Source organism: Molothrus ater, chromosome 11, assembly GCF_012460135.2.
Source record: "Molothrus ater isolate BHLD 08-10-18 breed brown headed cowbird chromosome 11, BPBGC_Mater_1.1, whole genome shotgun sequence".
Lineage (NCBI taxonomy): Eukaryota > Metazoa > Chordata > Aves > Passeriformes > Icteridae > Molothrus > Molothrus ater.
Window position 1 is genome coordinate 18,158,213 of NC_050488.2, and position 18,906 is coordinate 18,177,118.

Sequence of the window (18,906 nt, forward strand, 5' to 3'; positions counted from 1 at the left end):
ATTTATTTGCATACAGCAAGTAGCTAAAAATGCCAGAACAAAGCCCCAGCAGTTTTTGTCGTGCTCCTCACTGGGATAAGCGACGCTCTCAGCACCAGCAGCGCTTGTGGAGGCAGCAGAGCCAAGCACAACTGCATTCAAGCAGGGGAGCTGGGAGGCCAGGAGCCGAGTCTGGCAGAGCCCCAGGGGCTGCTGTGCCTTGCTGAGCAGCCTGGTGGCCCAGTGACCCAGCTGCCTGTCCCCAGTGCCCGGGCGGCTCTTGGGAGCCAGAGCCGAGCTCGCCCGCTGGGCAGGGACCTCCAGGGCTCTGAGAAAGGCAAAGTCACCTTCCAGTGATGCTGCTGGGGCTGGGGCTTCCCTTCAGCTCTGTGGGAGGGGAAGGTGAGGGGGCTTTAAAGGGCCTTTTAAATGCCACCGTGTGCAGCTGTGCTGGGAGATCTGAGGGGGTTTTGCCTCCGCTCTCACTGCCTGGGTGGATGTGAGACAAGTCTGTGCCCACCTCTCCCTCCCTTGTGGCTTCAAAAGGTGTGTCCCCTCTCCAGAGGAGATGGAACCGTGTGCCACTTCCCCAGCATGAGATAAATGGCCAGTCCAGAAGTGCTGAACTAAAAACCCTCTGGAGGGTGTGCACTGCGTTCTGGGGTCAGATCAGTCCCTGCAGGGGCCCTTCCCTACCAGCTCCCCAGTGCATTTCAGGTGAATCCAAGGATCTTGGCTTGTATTGCTGTTTAATTGCTCACCTATTCTAAGACATGAGCCATATCAGTCTAATCACAAACCCAAACAAAGCAGCAGCCACTCCAGTCCTTTATCTATTGGCAGGCAACAGCAAGCCCTCATCTCTTATCCATTCTGCATACACACAATTTCTCTGCAGCTTTCATCAGCACCAGGAATTCAACAGCTGAGACCAACATTTATCTCAGTAAATCCAGCATGTGTGTCTGCCCCTGCCCTGACTATTCAAACACGCTGCACATCAGAGCTGCTCGTTTGGAAGGCGATGACAAGGATCATCATTTTATTCTTTATCTCCCGCTCCTGGATGCCAAAGCAAGGCAGGAAACAGCATCCTGGGGAGCTCGGGGGTGTGGATGACAACCCTGCCATGCCTGGCTGTTCATCAGAGAGTCACAGGAGGATGAGGAGCAGCGGGAGGCAGAGCAGAGCATCTCCTGTGCCCGCAGACATGGTGCCAGCCCTGCCAGCCCCTCCAGAAGCCAAAGGGCAGAATTGCCATGTCAGGTAGGAAAGCTTCAGCCTGGTGAAAAATCAGCTTAATTTCTGAAGATGAGACAGGTTTGAATTGAGTTTGAATGTCTCATACTTCCCCCAGGGCTGTGTTTTTGGGAAAGAGGCTCCGTTCGGCTGCTTTCCACTCACGCGGCATTTACGTGCCTAAAAGGATTCAGCTGTCAGAGCCTGACAAGCGCTGAAAAGCTCTTGTTAAGGTCACTGGTATCAGAGAAATGTCTCTCCTACAACATCCCAGTGAAGCAGGGCCACTGGCACTGGGAGACAGGGGCTGGTGTGGAGGCCCAGTGCTGCAGACAGGACCGTGCCCTGCTGTCCCGGCACGGCGCCTACCCTGCACCCCTGCTCCAGCTAAGTGCAAAAAAACCCCAGCTCTAAACATCCCTGACCTTTAAATTCAGGCTGCAGCGAACAGATCTGCTGCTAACCAGGAGCCCAGGCTCGCTTTCATGTGCCTGAGCGTTCAGGGAATAGATGTAGCTTAACATGCAAATGCTGGGCTTCCTGCAGCACGCCGCCGCTGCTTTTCAAGCTCTCTCGTTTCGTGCTGTTGCCTCCATCCCTGCTGTGTCTGTGAAAAGAGCCTCTCTGAGGAGAAGTTTCCCACAGACACAAAACCTGACTGATGCTGTAAAAAGAACCCAACAACCAGTGACTTACAGTTTAATTTCTAAACGCAGTGTCCATCTGCAGCCTGGCAATCGGCAGCATCTCTGCTGCTGGCGTGTGGAGAAACCAGCCCCTTGCTCCCTCAGGTTTCTGGATGTGTGTTTTATGTATTTGTCCTCATGTTTAAGTGAAGAAGTCCTGAATTTGTGAGCCAGGAGTCCTGTCCTGCCGTAGGTGTGCAGGGGAAGGTTTTCCCTCTGGAGCAGTGACGCTCCAGTGCCCTTTGATCATCTGAGCATCTCTGTGTCTGAGTTCCCGTGCTCACAAAATTCAGTGTTCCACACAGAGTGGGAAATAGATATCTCTTGTCCCAGGTAACGAGCCATAAGAGAGGGAAAATGGCCTCAAGTTGTGCCAGGGGAGGTTTAGATTGGATATTAGGAAGAATTTCTTCCCTGAAAGGGTTGTTAAGCCCTGGAACAGGCTGCCCAGGGCAGTGGTGGGGTCACCAACCCTGGAGGGATTTAACAGAGGTGTACATGTGGTGCCTGGGGACGTGGTTTAGTGGTGACCTTGGCAGTGCTGGGTTAATGGTTGGACTTGATGATCTTAAAAGTCTTTTCTACCCTAAATGATTCTGTGGTTCTCTGTTCAAATGCTTTTTTTCCTTATCACCACTGAAAAACGCCCTTCAAGCCCATGTACAGCAGCTGCTGGGCAGGTGGGACTCACCAACAAATAATGTTTTCTTGGCACTTCAAATACCTTCCTTCAACCTTTCTTGAATCCTTACAGCAACACATGAGGCATTATTGACAGATGAAATAGACAAAATGTTCAATATTTCTCTAATTCTTTTTTTATTCTCTTCTAATTTCAATTTTTTTTCCCCATTCTATGCCACTACCATATAATCCAACATTTTAAGCATATGGTCCCTCATAGTGTTTGCTTAAATTTATAAGCTTGTCTGGTTATTTTGGCCACAGGAGACACCATGAATTCCATCAGCAATTGCCCTCCTTGGGAGCTCGTCCCAGCCCTGTGCTGCCCCCCCAGTAAGGGCAGTGAGTCAGGAGCAGCTTTGGGAATGCAGGACTCACATGGCTGCACCTCAGCTGGGCTGGGAATGGAGAAAAGAGCACGTGGAATATTGGAAATTAATTGAAACTTCATAGAACTGGGGTAAAAAAACCTGAGGTTTAAACCTGGTTTTCAGCAATTCAGTCTTGAAGTTGTGGCTGTATGTAAGGGAGCCCTTTAGCAGATGATCCAGGTCTGGAGATCAAACCATGGTCTCTGAAATCTGGGCTTTCATCCCAAATATGCAGCTGGGTGTTCAGGCTCCCCAGGCGTGAGGGAGGGTTCTGATCCATGAGGCTTCAAGAATTCAAGAGATATTTGGTTGAAACCCCTTGAGGAGGGGCCTGACCCTGTCCCACACTCTGTAGCACCAACTCCAGCTAAGCAGGGAAGTGGCCCCGAGCTGCAGAATCTCCTCTTGAATTCCAAGAGCAGGAGTGACTTGCTCAAGGACAAGGAGGGGCTGGGGGCAATGCCTGGCTCCCAGGGGGCTTTTCTCAGGCTGTCCATGCCCACATGGCAGCACTCTGACCCCTCAGTCACCGTTTCCATCTGAACAACCACCATGGACCACTCCTGAGCTCTGGCAGCACCCGCCCAGCACAGATGGGCTCTGCCTCTGGCAGCTCCAAGGCATCCCAGAGCTCTCATCACCTGAGGAAAGCCTTCCCCAAATGGCTCTCATTTAGAGCATGGCCTTTCTCCTTTCTTCCCAGAGGACAGCTAATTAAGTGCAGAAGGGACAGCTCTGCTCCTCCCAGGGCAGGCACAAGTGGGTGTTTGATATCAAAACATTTATGGTTTGGTTTGGTTCCAGCACATCAGAGAGGAAAGATGATGAACTCAGTAGAAGAAATATCAATAAATGTTTTGAACTCCCCATTTTGTCTGAGTTTACCAGAGCTGGCTAGAAAAGAGGTGAATTCTTGAGAAATATCTCGTGAAAAAAAAGGTCTCTAATTTTTTTTACTGCAGTGGCCAGCCCCAGTTCAATCTGTGTTATCTCTCATGAGTTCTATTAATAGTCTGCTGCCCAAATTGGTGGTTGCAGCTGAGGAGCTCAGAGGAGGTTGAAACAAAGCTCTTGTCTTGCTTCCCAAGCTCTGCCTGCTCCAATCCAATTGTTTCTGGCTGCCATTTCCCAATCAGTTGTCTGTGGTGGGAAACTTTATTCTCTTTTCCTCTTGTGCATCAAAATGGCTCCAAGAGATTCTTCTCCTCCAGGCAGGAAACCCTGGAAATCCTGGATCTTTTCAATTAGCTGCATCACAAACTGATTTCCAGCCTTGTCTCTCTTCTCTTACATGAGCTGTAAAATCCCCTTTCTCCTCCCCAGCTGAATTTAAAATGGCCAATTTTTAACCTGCTTTTTACAAGCATGTCTGCATGGTAGAAATGAGGAGTTCTGGCTTAGCTTGTGTTGTGTAAATATTTTTGTGCTTCCCAAACAAAGTTTTTCTTTCCCTTTGATCTGGTTTTCTTGTAGCCAGTTTAACCTCCAGAAAGAGTCAGGAGATTCACAGAGATTGCCACTGGCATTAGTCCTGAGAAAAACTGGAGAGAGAAAAGAGAACTCCAAATTTCTGCTGTAACCAGCTCGTTTAGAAGTGGATGCTCACCAGAGGAAAACCTTGTCTTTCAGTGTCCTTTTTAAGCAAATTTTTGCTTAAAATAGCTGGGACCAACATAAAAATAGCATTTGCTTAGTGTGATACAAGATGAAATGGTGCTTTTCCAGGGAGGTGGCTGTGCCCCAGCCTTGTGCTGTGGGCAAGATCTCAGAATTACTGGAGTTATTTCATTACTGCAGTTATTTTTATCCTTCCATACTTTTTGTGCCTAAAGTTTTCACTGATTGCTTTGGGCTGTGCTGCCAGGGGGGTGGAGCATGCCCAAAGAAACTTTTATGGCAACTTCCAACTCCTACAAGAAGGGGCTGATTCCAGTTTCACTGATTTCACAGCGTTATTTATTATTAGAGTTATTTCACAGAGTTATGATACAGAGTTATATTTCCTAATTATAAATCTAGCACCAAAGCACCAGTACTAGAGGGAGGAAAGAGAGCACGTGTAGTCTGTAGATAAAAACGTTTAATTCCACTTAAAATTGTTATTATACAGAAGATGTAACAGTAAAGATTTTGGCAGTATTTTGGGTAGAAGGACAGCAGAAGGTCTGGCTGAACTCCTGGTTCTGTGCCAGTGGCCAGGACTAACAGAATAGTTATGTGGAGAAAATGTATATAAATAAATAAATAAATAGAATTATATATATACATAATATAATATATATATAATATCTATTATATATATTATGTTTTATATACTGTATCTAATATAGTATATAATATATAATAATACATATAAAAATAAATAAATATATAAATAAATATAAATTATAAAATATAGAAATAAAAATAAAATTATGAAATATAAATATATATACATATATATTTATATATTTATATATATATTTATATATTTTTATATATTTATAAATGTATATATTCTATAAATATTTTTATATTTTTATATTTTTATATTTTTATATATTTTATATATTTTATATATTTATATATGAAATATGTATATAAATATATATTAAATATATATATTTAATATAAATATATAAATATATATTTATATATATTTAAAAAAAAATATATATAGGATTTATATAGAGCTTGCATATATGTTTTCCTGGATGTTTATCAGGCCTGCTGCTAGTACCTCCTTGAAGAAAAAGTGCATTTATTATAAAACCAACCAGCTGAAGATGTTATTGTGGTCATGGATGTGAAGGCAAGAGGAACCACAGCCCTGGGAGTGTCTGCCTGGAGCCTCCTGGTGCCACTGTGGAATCAGCTTGGCAGAGTTGCTGTGCCTCAGCCCTGCCCTGGTTCAGCAGGGCTGATTGATCAGCCCAGGGCTACAGAAATTGGGGTGAGGGATTCATTAGCCTGGGATCAGGCCCTCAGCACTGCTTGCTTGAAAATTGGTAATTAATGGTGCTTTATTTTTCACGTTTCCAAGGCAACAGAAACCCCCAGGACATTGTTTTCCAGACCATGAACTGATGCTTTTGGCTGCTCCAGAAGCTCCCCAATCTCATCTGAAGCTGCTGAAAAGGTACCAAAGCCATATTTTTTATCATGATAGTCTATTTACATCCTATACCCAAAAAGTAATGATGATCAGATGCTGCTGCTGAAATGATCTGCTCTCACTGCAGAACTCATTCAATCAGCAGAGAGCTCTGCTATTCAAATAGATAATTAGTGTTGTGACAAGGGTGACTGTAAATGCCTCAGTTTGGTGGCAATGTTAGGAAGTGTGACAAAAATTAAATTATTTGTCTGCCTTAAGCATGGCCCTCCTTGGATTGCTAATGAGGGAAATTCTTGTTGAACACATGTCCTGTTCAGACTCCTTTACAGGTGCTGGGAAAGTGATTTATTCTTTGTATCATCAGGGAGGGCTTTCCCCTGTTTTCTCTGACTCTTTTTGGTGCTTTTACCTGATGTGAGAGACCATTGCTTGTGTTCCAGCACAAAAGAGAGATCCTCCAGGGACAGCAATCCCAAGGGACACCTTTCCTGCCCATCCAGACCCCATCTTGGGAAGGAGCTGTTTTGAGTTTAAATTGTCAGGAGCTGAGTGAATGAACATCCTGAAGTTGCATCCTTTCACAGGCTCCAATGAAGGCTTTTGATTGTTCCTTTTTCAGCCCCTGCCAGTGCCTTGATGTTCTCCCCCCACAAGGGAATTAATGGCTGGGAAGGAATGGAGAGCACAGCACAAAGAGCAGGCATGGTCCAGGCCTCACAGGACTAATTATGCTCTTAAAGGGTAAGAAAATAATCCTGGGTACATTGGGAAGAAAGTGTCTCAGAAATGCTGCATGGGGTTACAGGCTTGTCTCCTGTATTTGTGCATTTGGTAAAAAAAAAATAAAAGAGCCTCATAGACACTTCCTGACCTCAAAAAGATCAGTGAGGAGTTCCAGAAAAGAAATTTAATTTCAAGTTGAGTTTATCACGTTTTCTTGACCCTTAAGGATGGAAAAAAACAAAGGAAGGATGCACATGAAGGTCCTGTGAAATTCTAATACTAAAACACTCTCTTGCACAAAGTGTGAAGTCTGAAAACAGAGTTCAGACCCAGAGCAGGCAAAGAGCAGGGTATGAATTCCAACGAGGGCACTGCAGACACTGCAGCCTGGCAGCTCAGGCTCTGCAAGAGCAGCCAGAGGAAAGCTGGGAGTGTTTCATATTGAAACACAAGCCAGAGGAAAGGGGAGTCTCTATTGAAACACCAAACTCCTGGGGGCAGCTCTGTGGTGCAGCTGAGAGCCAGGACAGGACTGGCACCCACAGCCACTGGCACGAAGGGAAAAACAGGGACTTGGATCCCAAGTTGGTGCAGGGTTATTTGAGAGGCACAGTGGGCTGTATTTCTGGCAAATACTCATGCACAGACACCCTGGAGCCCTCTGACAGTCCCCTGGCTCTGGCAGCACCTGCCAGCAGGAGAAAGTGGCAGAGCTGGCACAGGACTGACCTGGAGGGGATGCCCAGGGGTGGCAATGGGGTGTCCCACCTTCAGCCACCTCTGGAAACACTTCCAAGCCAAAGGTAAGACTCTAATACCTGCAACAGAGCTTGCTGAGCCTGCTGAGAAGGAGTTCACAGAATTCCCAGAATGACCAGGCTGGAATAGACCTTCAAGATCATCGAGTCCAACCCAGCCCCAACAGCTCCCTGAAAGGTGCCTGTGCTCAGCTGGGGCTGGGCTCTGTCTGCAGCAGCACTGACACACCCAGAGCACACAGCCTCAAGCTGTGCCAAGGGAAATACAGGTTGGATAGCAGAAAAAAGGTTTTTTACAGAAAGGGTGATGAAGTTCTGGAATGGCTGCCCAGGGAGGTGGTGCAGTCCCCATCCCTGGGTGTGTTTAACAAAGCCTGGATGTGGCACTGGGTGCCAGGGTTGAGTTGGGATATTGGGGCTGGGTTGGACTCCATGATCTGGAAGGTCTCTCCCAACCCTGTAATTCTGTGAATTCTGTGAGTTCAGCCTGGAAAATGAGACATTCTGTCCTCTTCCCTGGGCTGCTCCCTGCTCCTCAGAGCCCCAGGCTGTGAGCTGTGGGATTGTCAGGAAATCCCTTTTCCCAGAGGACAGGGCTGCTCCCAGAGCTGCTGAAGGTGCTGCCCATCCATCCCTGGCAGCTCCCAGGTTCCAAGTGCCTCTCTCCATCCATCAGCCCTGATAAAGCAGCAGGAGCTGCGCTCAGGTCTGTCTGTGCTGAACACATCCCTTTTTATTGATTTGCAGTTCACAGCATTAGCATAAAACAATCGAGGTGGTTGTTTCCCCTAAGAGAGCCAGGGCCTGTTTACAAACTCATTTTATTTTCACAATATTCCATTGTTATTTATTTCAGACAGAGCTGTCAGATGAATGCACTCCCTCATGCTGGACAGCTTGCTTTATTGCCTGTTATTAAGACATAACAGATATAACCTGACAGGCACTGCCCACATCTGCCTGCCACCACTAAAAGGCAAATTAAGTAGAAAATAGAGATCTCCAATATTTCTTTGGCCTGAAGTGATATTAGGTTTTAACTCATTTTGTATTCATAGAGGATCCTGCATGTTTGTAACATACCCCACAGTAAACTGTTCAAAGGAAAGGTTGGGTTTTAAAGAAATTCTTACTCCAAGTACCTCTGAGAAATTCAGGCTTTAGAACACAGCTCTGATGTTGGATGGGGAATTGAAAAGAATGCAATTTTAAGAACTATGACTGAAGCCTACCATTGTAGCTTATGAGATTTCAAATATTAGATGTGACAAAGTGCTGGTTATTTGGGGAAGCCCAAGTCCAGTGGAATGGCAGAACCGCTTTCCCCACCACCTGCAGTTCTCATTGTGTAAGTAATTCTAGTCACATTTTTCATTACTAATTTTCTTCCTTTTATTTTTCTCCCCCCAGGACTGAATTGCTAATTTGGGATGGTCACAGGAGCTGCTCTGAAAATGCCTGCAAGAGGTAGGATTATCCCTTACTGCCTCTCCACCTTCTCCTCCTGCACTTTCCCAATGCCAGCTTGTTTTTCATCAACCCACTGGAGAACCAAGACACTTCTATTAATGCAAATAACCCTGAGCTGCATTAACATGATAGGAGGAAGAAAGAGAGATCAGCTTAAAGGAAGATTAATCTGGACACTGGGGGAGGCAGAGCAAGGCAGGAGTGTCCACCTACAACCATCTGACAGGAAAAACCTGATTTACACACAAGAGTGGAATAATTTTTCTTCAGTAAGTACATAATTGTGATTTGTTGGGACCATTATTAACCCTTATTGCAGCATCTGGATCAGCTCCCCAGTATGCAGGTAGAACCCACACTTTAAAAGCTTAAAATAAATAGTTGTGCTGTGCCCAAGGAAAAGGTTTCAGGACCTGCCATTTAATGCTAAACAGTGATACACTGAATAAATCATTATAAAAAAACTAACTCTTCAGTGTAATTACAGTGGGGCTTTTTTCCACTTTAGGGAAGAGGAAACAGCCTGATTGGATAGATGGAGGTGGATTTCTGCCCATCCTGATGCAAAGCTAAGCAGAGGAGGAGCTCAGAAGCTTGAGCACAACCATTTTTAGATGTATTAAACCCCCAACATGTGCAAATATGTAACAGGAACAAGCAATAACACTTTGAGATATTCTATTATCCCTCAATGTAATAAATATTTTATTAGAGCCATAGAAAAGAATGCATACAGATAACCATAGGATACACACACAACTGGAAGTTCAAGGATAAATTTCAACCTTTTCAATATGAAACAAGGTACTGGGTACATATCTCATGGAGATATAGAACTAGAAATCAAGTAATAATACAATGTAAGTGCATGAAAAATGGGCAGTACAGGAACCTGGACTAGAATTTTGTGAAATAAGAGAAAGAGTCACCCTTTGTTGCATGAAATAGAACTATTTACTCACTAGGAACACCTGGATTTCCATGTCCCACCCACCCCCCTGTTTGCAAGTGTCTGAAAACAACACTGGTCAGCCACATGGAAAAGCAACTAATTTTAAACTCATTTATAGCTCTCTATGTACAGTATTTACAGCTCCTGCTTTCCTCAGCAGCACTTTGTCTCATCTGGAGCTCACCTGCCAGCTGAATGCATATCAAGGTATCTTTTTCCAAAGTGCTACCATAATTTTATTAATCCTGGTTCTCCCTTTGTACTTCTGTGTGTTGTAATAGCATTGTGAAATTTAAAAAAACCCAGTCTTTAAGAGGAGATGCTTTATGGCGTGTGAACAGGGATGCTGTGGCCTCTCTAAAAAGGTTGATTTGACTGAAGCCACAACTCTAGAAGTCAAATGGACCAGGCTGAATGTATCTTTAATTTACTGCCATGAAAGAAAGCACAGATTTCTCTTCAACAGCAAGTCTGAAGTGTTGTTGTATCATTTTTTTTTTTATATCCTACTATTGCCATGACCTTCCCAGACTCATGTGACAGCAGTGGGGTGCAGCTGAGGGCCAGAGCAGGTGGAAGAGTTCAGAACTGTAAGTCTGGACTCAGGGTGCTTGCAGCGCAGTGTGGCACAGAAATGGGCAGAATTTGGGGCTGCAGGTGTGGGAGCACCAGGTCACAAGGGAGGGAAGGAGGGAGGGGGTGGCTGTCCCTGCTCCCAAGGCCATGGTGGTGCCCTGCCCCTCGCCAGGGCTGAACACGGGCAGCAGGGCCAGCACAGCACCCTCAAGCTGGGAGAGGCTGGCTGTGAACACAGAACCTGGTTAGGGAAGGCAAGGCGGGGAGATGAGGACGTGAATTTCAGAATTTACTGAGAAGCAGCACAAAAACATCTCAAATCACAGCTGGGAGAGCGTTGCTCAGGAGCAGCAGGGGATGCCCTGCCTTTGCCCTGCTCCAGGTGGGATTTCTTTGAAGGAGCTTTCTTTTGGGATTTCTTTCCATTTAGAGCAGCTCCCACACAAAGGGCAGCAGGGAAATGATCCAAACTCCAGGGTGATGGCACTGCCTTGGGAGCAGCCATGTGGTGGTTGCTTTAAACTCCAGCTGGTAACAGCCACAGCTCTGGTTTCATCCTTTCCATGTCAAATGTCATTTTAGCAATGCAGAACAGACCCAGAACAATTCAGGGCTGCTGCAAAAATGTTGTTTCTCACTCTCCCTCATCGCCCTGACCTCACAGTGCCATCCCTCCCCCTCTCTCTTACACTGGATCTGAAGTATGTAACATGTAAACTCCTTTGGTTCAAGTATTAAGGCATTTTAGATTCCTTTTTAAAGGATTTGCTAAACTTTACATGGTATTTTTACTTCAACTTACAGTGAAATATAAAGAATTTAAAAACACATCAGGATAGGAGAAAAAACATGCATTAACCACTGCAGGTTTTTTTAAAAAAAGCACTTTAGTAACCAATTTTTTTTTTTCCCCAGCAAATGCAAATATATCAGCACAACACAGAATTAAGGGTCAAGGAAAATACTGTTGCTAAGAAGCTGGAGACACTGAAGATACTCAAGACTGATGGTCCAGAACCTCTTGCATCCATACCTGTGAACAAAGGAAAAAATGAATTCAGGATTAAATGAAAGCAGAAGTATCTGCTGTGCCCCACACTATTACTCTTCCTGGATGCTAAGCAAAAATTACTGTAATTTTTTCTTACAAGCACTAAAGATCTGCAATAATACAATAAATATTTAAAAATTACAGAGGTGCTGTTATCATGAATGGTTTTGGTGCTCTGGTTTAGCTGACAAGGCAGTGTTTGGTCAAAGGTTGGACTCAATGATCTTGGAGATCTTTTCCAGCCTTAATCATTCTGTGAGTCTGCTTTCATGGTAATAGTTTTTTATAAAAATAAAAAAGGAGAAGAAGTAAAAAAGGTACCATTTTTAATACCAATTTACCAGTTCAGCAGAACGGAGTTTGCCATGCATAAGGGCATGAAGATTTTAATTGCTTTCCTTTTATCACCTTATTACCACACAACGTCTAAACATTAATTTTAGCTTTCCCCCCCCCATCACCAAAGGAAGCACAGAGAAGCTGGGACAAAGGAAAGTGTTTGAACCTACTGGCCAGCCTGGGGATGAGGATCTGCTGGCTGCTGCTGCCGTCTCCACCCTCGGTGGTGGCTCTGACCTCGATGAGATAATCGTCCTGCAGCTGCAGCCACAGCTCGGCCGTGGTGCCCGCCGTGGTCAGCACCTCCACGCCGCCCTGGCTGCTGGTCCTGTACAGCACCTGCAACACAGCACGGCCTCAGCACGGCCCTGCCCTCCTCTGCCTCCAACCAGCAGGCTGTCAGCTTTGGCAAGTGATGGGCTGAAGGAAAAGAGCTGATTTTTGGTTAATGTTCCAGGGCGGAATTGTATTTAAGGGAAGAAGGGGATATCAATTGATGTTCTCTTTTGAATGTTGACTCAGAATGTTCAAAAACATTTTTTGGAGTGTTTTTATTCAAAAAAAGAATTAATTTTTTAATTAATTTTCAAGCATTTTTTCACCTTTTATTCCAGGTATAATTTCAAATGGCACAGCAGATGCTAATACATCCGTATTGTATTATTATAAAATAAACATACCTGTACATATAATGTCACAGACAAGTTCTATGAAAAATCCTTTCCTTAGGATTTTTCCTTCTGAGAAGCCGAGAGGCCTCAGGAACAAAATGTAAGCAATGGTTATCTGCTGCTGTGGAATGCAACAGCTGCATCTGGGATTGGGCTCATGTGGTTGTTTCTAATTAATGGCCAATCACAGCCCAGCTGGCTCAGACTCTCTGTCCAAGCCACAAAACTTTGTTATCATTCTTTCTTTTTCTATTCTTAGCTGGCCTTCTGATGAAATCCTTTCTTGAATTCTTTTAGTATAGTTTTAATATAATATATATCATAAAATAATGAATCAGCCTTCTGAAACACAGAGTCAGATCCTTGTCTCTTCCCTCATCCTCAGACCCCTGTGGACACAGTCACACATATAAAATGTATATGTACATAACATGTATAAAAAGAATACATATTATGTATTATTTTTATTACAAGCATATGAAATAATAGGACACTGGAACAAACTTTAAACATGTACTTCTTGCCAATACAACTCAGTGGGTCATCAGATCTTCAGCCTAAACCTTTTGTTCAGGATTATATCCTGTGGGATCCAGCTGTACAGAGCTTAGCAGGAGCATCCTCAGCTGTTCTTTTACACACACTTTACATGACATTTTTCAACACTTCTACATTTGTGTGCTGATCAGATTTAGAGCAGGTGCAACTGGGTAATTTCTGTCAGGGAAATGAGCATGGCCCACAGCAGGTAAGAGGAGAAATGTTTAAAAATATCAGTTTAATATATGTGATAATATATAATAAATATAATAAATACACCTGGCCAGCAATGGAAGCTACATCCATCAGGCTAAATGTTTTTGGTTTCTTTCAAAGTTTTATCCATTTAGGTAAGTGTTACACATTTAAAGGAAGAGTTATGGATGTGGTAAGTATTTAAATGTTCTCAGATCCAGGTGTGGGTGGGATCCCAGGAGCTGAGCAGTGCCAGGATGGGGAGGAAAAGGGATTGGAGGACATTATTGGTGAGACACTGTTAGAATAAAAATATTTAAAATATATATTAAAAAAATTAATATTTTAATATTTTAAATAATTTAAAATATTTAAAATCCCTAGGAAGGAGACCCCAGTGACCTGGTTTAGGGGTGGGATTGTGCATGCTCTGAGCATGCAGACAGACAATGAAATACCAGCCCTGGGCTGCCCCCAGCTCTGTCCCCACTGACCTTGTAGCCCGTGACCTCGGACTCGTTGTCCATGGCTCTGACCTCCTCCCAGCTCAGCACCACCCTGGAGTCTGTGACATTCCACACCACGTTTCCTGGGGGCTGGCTGGGTGCTTCAAACACACAACAAAAACAAGACTTTAATTCAATTGGCACTGGGGATTGATTCTCCTGCTCAGGTAATTGGCTGTCGTTGCATTTGGGATGCAAAACCAGCTCCAGTGCAGGCTCCCCTCTCGGCAGGTTATGGTTCAGAGGCGAAACTCGAAAAACAGAAGGAAGGAAAAAGCCAGAATGGCACATAAATGCTGTTTCTGAAGTTGAAGTATCTGTTGCTGGTCATTCATCCAATACAGCCAGACAGGAGCATGTGCCTTAGGACATGGGTGATTAATTACAACAAACTCTAATGATGCTAACTGACAATTTCTAGGTTTAGTACAGTACCAAGAATAAGAAAATTCTTCACAATAGATTTTCAGACAAATTGAGTCTCAGTGAATATTCAAATTTACCCAATATGTTGATTTACTTTAAGATGTTTGTTATGGAAAGCATTTGCAGGTTTTCTTTGTCTGTTGGCTCTTCCAATTCGAGTTGTGGTTCTGAACTGAGCCTGTGCCAAAAGTGGGGCTTTGGCCACAGAAATCTGCTGGGATTTCTGGTTCATTAGCAACCCAAGCCTGTTATTTGCAAAGCAGCTGCATGCTCTGGGCTCTGCCCCTTTCATGTACCTTGGAGCTGCCAAGCTTTCAGGGAAGTACAAACCTCCTCAAGTACCTCAGGTTGCTTCCCCAGAAAATAGGTCCTGCAGTGACACAAATCAATGATTAAAATCTTTTCTAAATGCGTTAAGGAAAACAATTTACTGTTGCTGTCACCTAGTGGAGGCAACTGCTGCTTAGGTGGGCTGAGCTGTGCTTTGAGACTGGAGGTTCCAGCTTTAAGCACTGAGAGTGGTTTTGAACACTTGTATCCATGTCCTTACAGGGCTTTTCCTCTTTTTCCCCCCCTCCTCTTTTCAATTCTCTCACACAGGAAGTTCCCTGCCTTCTTTCCATAAGCAGTCAGATCAAAACCCACCTGATAATACTCAAAAAACAGAAAAAAAACAAACCCTGAGACTTAAAAAAGAATTATTCCAAAGTCAACCAACCACCCCCAGCTATTTTCTTTTACTATTTGTCTTGTTCTGTGTACTGAGGAAGGTTTAACCTGATGTTCTAATAATAACCACTCCTTGTAAATGTAAGAGGAGATTGTTTCACTCCTGAGAATGAACTGTTACAGCATGTATGAATCGTTTTCACACTGAGATATTACAGCTGAATTTCAAAGGAAATGACTCATCCTTGAAATCCACAACAAAATATTAAGATGACACGTGGAGAAAAAAAAATGAAGAGTAATTATCTGTAAAAACTGTAAGCCTCTGTCTGAGGGATTCAGCTCCTTTTGCTGCAGACACCAAAATCTCCAGCAATCACCAGAGTTCAGAGCTTCACTTGTGGCAGGTCCTGCCCCATCAATCACTCAGGACCTGTCCAAGGAGCTGCAGGGATTTCTGAAAGCTGCTCTCAGGCAGAATTTCTCACAATTAAGAGCTGATGGACAGAACACTGGGTTTTATTTGAAGACTTTCGAAATATGAAATAAGCGTCAGAACTTAGGCAAGACTTGCCTAAGTCTTCCCCACCCACCTGGCAGTTTACATAGCAGTATTTAAACCTCCACTTGTTATTCTGGGCTGTAAATATGCATATTTCAAATTTTAGAGCAAAGGTATTTTAATTGTCAAAGGCTCACTTTCAATTTGGAAATACACTGCCAACAGAACTGAACTATTTGCATTCCTTGGTATGGCAACAGTTTCTGAGATTTACCTGGCAGGTCCTGTGGGGGAATGCAAATCCCTCACAGTGAAAACCACACCAATCACGAATATTCCAATTAAATTACAAACCAGGATTGATTAAAAATTACACATTTAATGAAAAATCAGTTTTTACTGCAATAGCACGGAGAATTATTTCTCTCAGCAATTCAACTAATTTATCAAAATCTGCAGACTGACATTACATGGCTTTGCTCTCCTTATTCACCAGAAAGATCCATGGATATAATGCAATTAATTTTCCTTTTTAATTATTCCAAACAGCAGCATTTTGCCAAAGGGCCTGATCCAGATGCTGCTCACACCAGTCCTCAGTCACACACCCCAAAAGCAGGGGGCACATTAAAAAAGGACTGAAAATCCCTGCTGACCAGCCTGGCACCACCTCTAGTGAGCAGCCACAAAGATGAATAATTAGAAAAAAATTCCTTTTCCTATGTCCTGTCCAGGCTGCAGGCAGTGAGTCACTTCAGATCAGCCAGTTCATGGTAATTGTGCATATAATATATTTAAACTCTGGCAAATCTGAGTTGGTTTAGTCCTCGGTGACAGACTGACACTCATTTCTGCATAGAATAATTTCTGATAAACTAGCTTATTTCATAATATTAATGCTACAACTCTGTCTGCTCGGGGGATGTTAATGATTATTGCAGGGAATTTGACCCTTCAGACAGATTTAATTGTCTGTTCTTGTGCCTCTGACAGAAACACTTCAAGACTGATGACCCTGATTCTGAGCTGTATTACAACAGAGGAGCACACTAAAAATATTTCCACTTGTAGAAAAATTAGCGCAGCCTTTGACAATCTGTTCTCCAGCTTAATTTTGCCTTTGCAGCAGCAGAGTGGCCTCTTGTGCAATTTGTTCAAGGGGAAACAGTGGACATGAAGGATTGCTTTGCATGAACTCTAGGAGGTTCATTGCATTTCAAAACCCATGCCCTAGAGAACTTATAAATATGTTATAGAACACTGAAAAATTCAACAAGTCTCTTTTTTTTTTTCCTTCTTCTAAATAACAGAGATTTTTCTTTTCAATTTCTTCTAGTCATTAGCAGTGTAACAGTGGTTCAGTGCAGAAATTACAGATCTTCCCTGGGCTCCCTTGGCACGGTTGGGTTTCACCCACCCTGCTCAAGAAGGGGTGGAAGCTCTGGGCTTGATTCACACGACTACACAGAAATTCAGGCCACTCATACTGTGATTCCCAGGAATTCCACTGCTTTCCTCTCCCCTCCAATGTCACCGTCATATTTTCTGAAAAACCCTTTTTGCCCAGGCTTCTTCTCCTGGGAAGCTGAGAAGCCTCAGAGAGAAATGAAAACAATAATTATCTGGTTTGCTTCTCCTGTGTTTTGATGCTTTGGAATGTGGCCTGGACATTGTTACCAACTGGTCATTGTTTGATTGGTTCCATGTGAATTGTTTTTACTTAATGATCCATTCCCAGTCCAGCTGTGGCTCTGGAGAGGAGTCACGAGCTTTCATTATCATTCTTGTTAAGCCTTCTGTCTGTGTCCTTCCTCTATTCTTTAGTATAATTTCAGTATAGAATTCTTTAATATACTATACTATACTATACTATAATAAATATACTATAATATAATATTTTATATAATATAATGGATAATACCATATTATATAATAAATAAAAATAGTATTTTATATACAACTATAGAAAATTATAAAATATAAATATATTAATATACACTACAAGTATATTATTTAATATATTATAAATATATTAATTACTAAAATTATGCTATTTTGTAAAATATATGTAATATATAAAATATGATATGATATAATATAATGTAATATAATATAATATAATATAATATAATATAATATAATATAATATAATATAATATAATATAATATAATATAATATAATATAATATAATAATAAATTAGCCTTCTAAGAACATGGGAGTCAGATTCAACCATTCCTCCTTCGTCCTGGGGACCCTGCACACTCAACCCTCATGTGCTTCCCCACCATTTGTGCTGTGCCCCTGCCAGCTGAGGTACTCACGTGGCTTTTTGGTGGTGGCATTGACGGTGGCGCTGAAGGGCCCTGCCCCAGCGCTGTTGTAGGCACGCACAGCTGTGTAATAATCCAGGTTGCTCCTCAACCCAGTAATTTTTATTGATGTTTCATTCCCTGCTGCTTTTACTCTGCTGGAAGATTCTTCTTTCTGGCCTTTATTCCAGTACCTGACCTAGGAGATAAAAACCAAAACCGTTTAAATCTTGCATGGAATGGGCTGTTCACCCACAGTGTTGTACTTGACTCTTTTAAGTGCTTTTTTTTTCCTCCTTTTTCTGCTGAAAAAGGTAGAAATACATTAAAGTTTCAGAAATATGTTTACTGTGCAAAAAAGAAAAAAATGCTCTTATCCATCTGCTTCTCACGCTTGCTGCTCTTTTCAGTGTGACTGCAGGAAAAAGACAATTGAAATATTAGATCTTGCTTGAACTACAGAATGACAAGAGGAAAACCACTACTTCATTAAGAAGGAAACAAGTTAAGCTCAGAAAAATGTACCTTATAAAGAAGTTTCTTTGAAAATAAATGTAATTCTGAAAAAATGTTAGCTTGGAGTTATGTCAGACATGTGACCATCAGCACAAGCAGCAAAACACAACTTCATTCTGTTTTTTAACAACGGGTTTTTATAACAAAGACAGAAAAATTATCCTTCTTCTGGCTGTAGGTGGGGCAGGAAGAGCAAGGTTTGGGGTGACTCTGTGTGGTTGTGCTGCAGCCCGCATGACCCTTCTGGCCCATGGCCCTTCACAAAGACGAGTGGATTTTATTTAATAAACAGGGTGAATTCATTGGAATATTTTTTATTCCCACAGACTCACCTCATAGCCCAGCAGCCTTCCATTGCTCATCTTCCAGGGAATGGCTGTCCAGGACACCTGGATGGCTGAGGAGGACAGGCTGGTGGCAGACACTCCTGAGGGGGCTGTGCTGGGCTCTGGGTTGGGAAATCAACACGGGAGAGGTGATTGGGAATAAACCTGGGAATAAATAAATAAATCCTCATCCTAACCCATCTCACTGCCCCGAGCTGCTGCTGGAACTGATGCCTTAAATTTTAGCTTTTATATTTTGTGTGTGTGACTCTGAACTCCACACAGAGTGTCAGCAGCTCTCTCACAGCTCAGTCCCACA

At 43.0% G+C, this 18,906-nt stretch overlaps 1 protein-coding gene and 1 long non-coding RNA gene across 2 annotated transcripts in view; one reads left to right on the top strand and one right to left on the bottom strand.

The window, feature by feature from the left end:
* The first annotated feature begins 980 nt into the window (after window positions 1-980).
* On the top strand, window positions 981-9,426 carry LOC118691578 (uncharacterized). Its single transcript, XR_004981033.1, has 5 exons — window positions 981-1,245; window positions 5,982-6,077; window positions 6,676-6,797; window positions 8,948-9,004; window positions 9,140-9,426. It is a non-coding gene; the product is annotated as an uncharacterized LOC118691578 (long non-coding RNA).
* Window positions 9,427-9,681: 255 nt separating this feature from the next.
* The window catches only part of LOC118691577 (contactin-3-like), a 103,619-nt gene continuing 94,394 nt past the window's right edge, over window positions 9,682-18,906 (bottom strand). Inside the window, exons 17-21 of the mRNA XM_036390843.2 lie at window positions 18,594-18,709; window positions 17,758-17,944; window positions 13,826-13,938; window positions 12,096-12,264; window positions 9,682-11,568 (exon numbers count right to left, since the gene is read on the bottom strand). Of these exons, the coding sequence (XP_036246736.1) occupies window positions 11,465-11,568; window positions 12,096-12,264; window positions 13,826-13,938; window positions 17,758-17,944; window positions 18,594-18,709 (689 nt within the window). The 3' untranslated portion in view covers window positions 9,682-11,464. The remainder of the gene's footprint in view (window positions 11,569-12,095; window positions 12,265-13,825; window positions 13,939-17,757; window positions 17,945-18,593; window positions 18,710-18,906) is intronic.